The 5,611-nt window shown below is 47.2% G+C and overlaps 1 protein-coding gene across 1 annotated transcript in view; it reads right to left on the bottom strand.

Moving 5' to 3' along the window:
• The window catches only part of IZUMO2 (IZUMO family member 2), a 64,179-nt gene that overhangs the window by 8,745 nt on the left and 49,823 nt on the right, over positions 1 to 5,611 (bottom strand). The window contains exons 5-6 of the mRNA XM_006868387.1: positions 969 to 1,184; positions 730 to 804 (exon numbers count right to left, since the gene is read on the bottom strand). Of these exons, the coding sequence (XP_006868449.1) occupies positions 730 to 804; positions 969 to 1,184 (291 nt within the window). The remainder of the gene's footprint in view (positions 1 to 729; positions 805 to 968; positions 1,185 to 5,611) is intronic.

The raw sequence follows: 5,611 nt of genomic DNA, 5'->3' as shown, positions 1-5,611 counted from the left end.
GTAGAAGAATTGATGCTTTTGAATTATGGTGTTGGAGGAGAATATTGAAAGTGCTATGGGCTGCCAAAAGAACCAACAGATCTATGTTGGAAGAAGTGCAGCCAAAGTGTTCTCTGGAGGCCAGGATGGCCAAACTTCGTCTCTCATAGTCAGACATCTTAGGAGGGACCAGTCTCTGGAGAAGGATATCATGTTTGGTAGGGTGGAGGGTGAGAGTAAAAGAGGAAGACCCTGAGTGAGACAGATTGGCCAAGTGGCAGCATCAATGGGCTGAAGTTTGACAATGATGGTGAGATTGGCCCAGGATCGGGCAGTGTTTCGCTCTGCTGTGCATAAGGTCACTCACTATGAGTCAGTACTGACTGGATGTCACCTAACAACAACAGCAAGTCAATCCATAACAAAGTGCCACTGGTGGCATTGTAGGTCAGGAAGTGAAGGGTGGAGGTTAGGAATTAGATGACTGAGCCTAATGTCTCAGGTTCAAATCCTTAGCTCTGTTACTTGCTAGCTGTGTGACCTTGTACCTATCACCTAATCTCTCTGTGCGTTGGTTTTCCCCTCTGCAAAATGCAAATCATAACAGATTCCATGGAGATGAACTGAGCATATTGCCAGGCACCCAGGGAAGGCTGTACCCATATTTGCTTTTATTTCATTTTTAAAATAAGAGTGAGGAGTCGCTGACCAGAGGGGAAGGGGAGACGGGCTTTCTGTCTTAGCTCCTACCTCTCAGAGAATCATCCAAGAAGGTCTTCGTTTGATTCTTGACAAAAGAAGCTACTGAGTCCAGTTTGGCTGTCCCTGGGGGCGGCAGGGGAAGAGGGGCTTCATGTGTCCCCCAGAGGGTCAAGTGACCCCTCCCTCCCTTCCTCCAGACTTGACCCAGCCCTAGGAAAGCCATCCCGAAGCATGTCTCCCAAGCCCCCCTAGGACTGCCCTCCACTCCAGACCTCCCCAACACGCACCCACTTTCCCTACAAATGCGTTCAGCGCGTAGTCCCGGAAGAAAGGTCCCTCCATGCCTAGCAACAGTGACTGAGCTCGGGCCTGCAGCTGCTCCTGGTGGAAGCGTCCGGGGACCAGGGTGAAGCGCAGGTGACCTAGGGCCTCCTGCACCGACGAGATACATTGCAAACAGCTCTGGGATCCCCGGGCGCTCAGCCCCAACCACAGGGCAAAGGCTAAAACCAGAGACATGATAGGCCCTTTGTGACATCACAGAGGGCCTAGGCCACGCCCCGGGGAGTGGTCATGAAGGCCCAGGGAGCATCATTAAGTGTTCAGGCAGAGCACACGTGTTCGCTGAGCACCTACCATGTGCCAGGCCCTCTTGGAGAGGCCAGCGATAGGACTGAGAAAAAAGATGGTCCCCGACCGAAAGGACAAATGGAATTAAAAGATAACAAAATTTTCTCCTGCAATTTTCCAAGACAGATTTGTTTATTCTTTCTGGTTGTCCGTGGTACTTTCAATATTCTTTACGTTGTTAAGTGCCGTAGAGTCGGTTCCAACTCAGTGATCCTTTATAGGATTTCAGAGGAGCAGCTGGTGGGTTTGAACGCCCACCTAGTGGTTCGCAGTCCAGTGCTGATTCTACAGTGCACCAGGACTGGTAGCCCATGGGTTCTTTCAGTATTCTTTAGGGTTAGTTTTTATTAAGTGCCGTCAAGTCGGTTCTGACTCAGAGACGCTATATGGGGTTTCTGAGCAGAGGTAGGTGAGATTGAACCACTGGAGGTAAAATTTGTTAAGGTGTAATGGGGCCATTGAACCACAAGGGGGCGTTCACACCCGAGGAAAAGTCCCTTAGCATTTTCTGCTTGGCGTCTAACTGCCAACGCTAATTTCCCCAGGATTTGCTATTAATTTGTTAATCGGCATGGCCTTTCCCTCTTCCTCCATTCCCCATGCAGGCAGCCAGAGAAGGGGCTGATATTTCCTCTAAGAAGGAATTATCAGAATGGATGGAAAACAAAGACCACGCATTCCTCAGCTTCTAAAACTCAAAGCCTCAGGTTCAGGTGGGAGTGTGGGAAGAATTAGGAAGCTGAACTGGTTTTCTTTCTCTGAGGCAGTCTGTCCAAGAGCAGTTTGATACAGGGGAATTAAATGACGTATCCACTTGCCCCCTACTGGATATATTGTTGTTAAGTGCCATCAAGTCGGTTCCAACTCATAACGACCCCTATAGGGTTTCTGAGGGGTAACTGGTAGGCTTGAAACACCAACCTTGCTGTTTGTAGTCCAGTGCTTATCCTACAGCACCACACCAGGACCCCATCAAGTCAGTTCTGTCTCACAGATACCCTGTATTCTGAGGACTTCTGGTGTGGAATTGTAAGATAGTACTGGACTGAAAACTGTAAGGTCAACAGTTCAAACCCACCAGCTGCTCCTTGGAAACTCTATACAGAGTCATTCTGAGTTGGAACCGACTCAACAGCACTTAACAACAAATCTTTTTTTGTTTTTTTTCCTCAAAGCTTTTATTGTGTATGAGTGAGTGAAGGCTTACAGGACAGATCGCATTTTACATTCCATTGATCATTGTAATGATTACAATCCCCTCCATGCACCCTTAGCCAACAGTATTTACAGTATTTACCTCTATTACCTTTTATTTTGATGTATACATACCACATTGTTAAATTCTGCCGAATCGGTTCTGATCCATAGTGACCCTGTATAGGGTTTCTGAGGAGCGCCTGGTGAGCTCGAACCACCAACCTTGCGGTTCAAATGACTTTGCAGTCCAGCGCATTAACCCACAGTGCCACACCAAGGACTCCATTGTAAATATATATTTGTTTAAATGTCCAAAGGGCACATTTTGCAAGCCAGCCTCCTGTCCGCAGACATGTTTCTTTTCTCATTTGTTCATGAGCTGCTCTGTGTCTCTATGCCAATGCCTCCGCCACCATCTCTATTGTCTCCGCTTTTCTGGTCAGGATCCCTGGCTCCTCTCATGCTCTTCCCTCTTTATGGTCCTTGGGTCCCCTGGTCCTGAGATGACAGATGAACTGCTCCCCTTTTAGTTGCACCTCTTCTACATTTACAGTTGTGACAATCACCATTAGAATGGAAAACAATTCCTCGCAATTGTATCATAAAGTCATATCCCCCTCATTACCAGACCCATCTGGACAGGAGGGAAATTATTCAGTTGGGTTTCTGCCTTTCTCCACAACAACAAATCTTGACACTATCAGAAAGTCTCCTGTTTCTCTTACAGGATCCTACAGCACCACCAACTGGGCACACAGGTTGAAAGAAATGCTCACATTAGCTCATCAAGGGCAAAGATGTTCATCACAGTGTTGTTTATAGTGGTCAGATGTCACAGACAACCTGGGTAACCATAACTGGGAAGGCAGAGGTGATTGACAAGGCCCTCAAGTCCCTATTTCTTGTTGTGACATCGAATTGATTCCAACTCATAGTGTCCCCCATGAGATGGAGTTGAACTGCCCCACCCCACCCCCAGGATTTCCTAGGCTGTCATCTTTAGCAACATTATGATAAATAGAGAAAAGATGGGAGTTGTCAAGGGTTGCATTTTGCTTAGTTACACAATCAATACCCATGGAAGCAGCAGTTGAAACATCGAAGGATGTATTTATTGCATTGGGCAAACCGGTTGTAAAAGATCTCTTTGAAGTGTTAAAAAGTAAAGATGTCACTTTGAAGACTAAGGTGCATCTGACCCAAACCTGGGTATTTTCAATTGCCTCATGCATGTGAATGCTGGCCAATGAATGAGGAAGACAGGATTCACGTGGTGCGTTTGAATTCGGCTCTTGGTGAAGAATACTGAGTATGCCATGGACTGGTAAAAGAATAAACAGATCTATCTTGGGAGAAATACAACCAGAATGTTCTTTAGAAGTGAGGAGAGTGAGAGTTTATCTGACATATTATGGGCATGTTATCAGGAGGGACCAGTCCCTGAAGAAGGACATCATGCTTGGTCAAGTGGAGGGTTGGTGAAAAAGAGGAAGACCCTCAGTAAGATGGATTGGTGCAGTGACAGGAACAATGGGCTCAAACACAACAATTGTGAGGATGGCTCAGGACCAGGCAGGACGTTTGACATAGAAATGCTATGAGTCTAAACGAGCTGGATAACACCTAACAACAATAGCCTGGTCTGGCATTGGTGTGAGGCAGGCAGAAAAGAATGCCAGGGTGACGGTCGGAGGGATTTGACTTGGAGCTCACTGGGAGAGGGGATTAGAGGAGCCTGTAACCCCAGTGTTCCGCTATACATGCCCAGCCTCCTTCCCTGTCCCCACTGGTGTGGTTACAATGACAGTGGCTTGTTCTCACACTTACTGGTGGGAGAGAAGATTGGAACAACTATTTTGGAAAATTATTTTTAAAGGATACCTGGTGGTGCAGTGGGTTAAGCTGGGCTGCTAACCATAAGGTCTCCGGTTCAAACCTAACAACCGCTCTAAGGAAGAAAGAGGAAGCCGTCTGAGTCTGTAAAGATTTGCAGCTTTGGAAACCTTATGGAGTTGTTCTACCCTGTCCTCTAGGTCACCACGAGTCCTGTAGGAGTTGTTAGGATCAACTCCAAGACAGCAGGTTTATTGAAACTGGGGAGTACCTGGGTGGAACAAAGAGTTGACAAACTCAACTGCTAATGAGAAGGTTGGTGGTTGCAGTCCATCCAGAGGTACCGCAGAAGAAAGGCCTGGCAACCTACTTCAATGGCAAAATCAACCATTGAAAATCTATGACACATGTTCTACTCTGACACACACATGGTTGCCATGAGTCAAAGTCGGCTCAGTGTCAGTTCTTGCTGACTTCTTGTAAGAGTTGGATGAGGGCATTGTTGGCTCACTGGTAGAATTCTTGTCTCCCATGTGTGAGACCTGGGTTCAATTCCCAGCCAGTGGACCTCATGTGCAGATATCACCTGCCTGTCGGTGAAGGTTTGAGTGTTGCTAGGAGGCTGAACATCTTTCCATGACTAAGATGAACTAGGAAGGAAGACTTGGGGATGTATTTCTGAGAGTCAGTCATTGAGAACCCTGTGGATCACAACAACATACGGTCTCATCCACATCCCTGCTTGTCTGTCAGCTTGTCATACTGTGGTGGCTTGCATGTCGCTGTGATACTGGGAGGTTTGCCACCTTTAAATCCCAGCAGGGTCGTCCATGGTGCACAGATTTAGTGAAGCTTCCAGACTAGGAAGAAGGAGAGGCAGCCTACTTCTGATGGCTGGTCACTGAAAACCTCATGAAAAGTAGCAAAACATTCCGTACCGTAATATAGTGCTGGAAGAGGAACCCCTCAGGGGGAAAGGGTAGCCTCCTCAGAGCAGAGCTGACCTTAAGGATGTGAACAGGGCAAAGCTTTCAGGATCTTCATCTGCTGATGGGGCACAACTCAAAATGAGTAGAAACAGCTGCAGACATCCATTAATAATGTGGAATGTTCTAGGTATTTGTTATTGTTAAGTGCCATTGAGTCGATTCTGACCCATAGCGACCCTGTATAGGGTTTCCAAGGAGCAGCTGGTGAGCTTGAACCACTGACCTTGCAGTTCAAACAACTTTGCAGTCTGACGCATTAGCCCACAGCGCCACACCAGGAC

The sequence above is a fragment of the Chrysochloris asiatica genome, unplaced genomic scaffold (assembly GCF_000296735.1).
Source record: "Chrysochloris asiatica unplaced genomic scaffold, ChrAsi1.0 scaffold00116, whole genome shotgun sequence".
In the NCBI taxonomy this organism is placed as follows: domain Eukaryota; kingdom Metazoa; phylum Chordata; class Mammalia; order Afrosoricida; family Chrysochloridae; genus Chrysochloris; species Chrysochloris asiatica.
The sequence above is the reverse complement of the archived record's forward strand: the minus strand, read 5'-3'. Positions and strand labels throughout refer to the sequence as shown.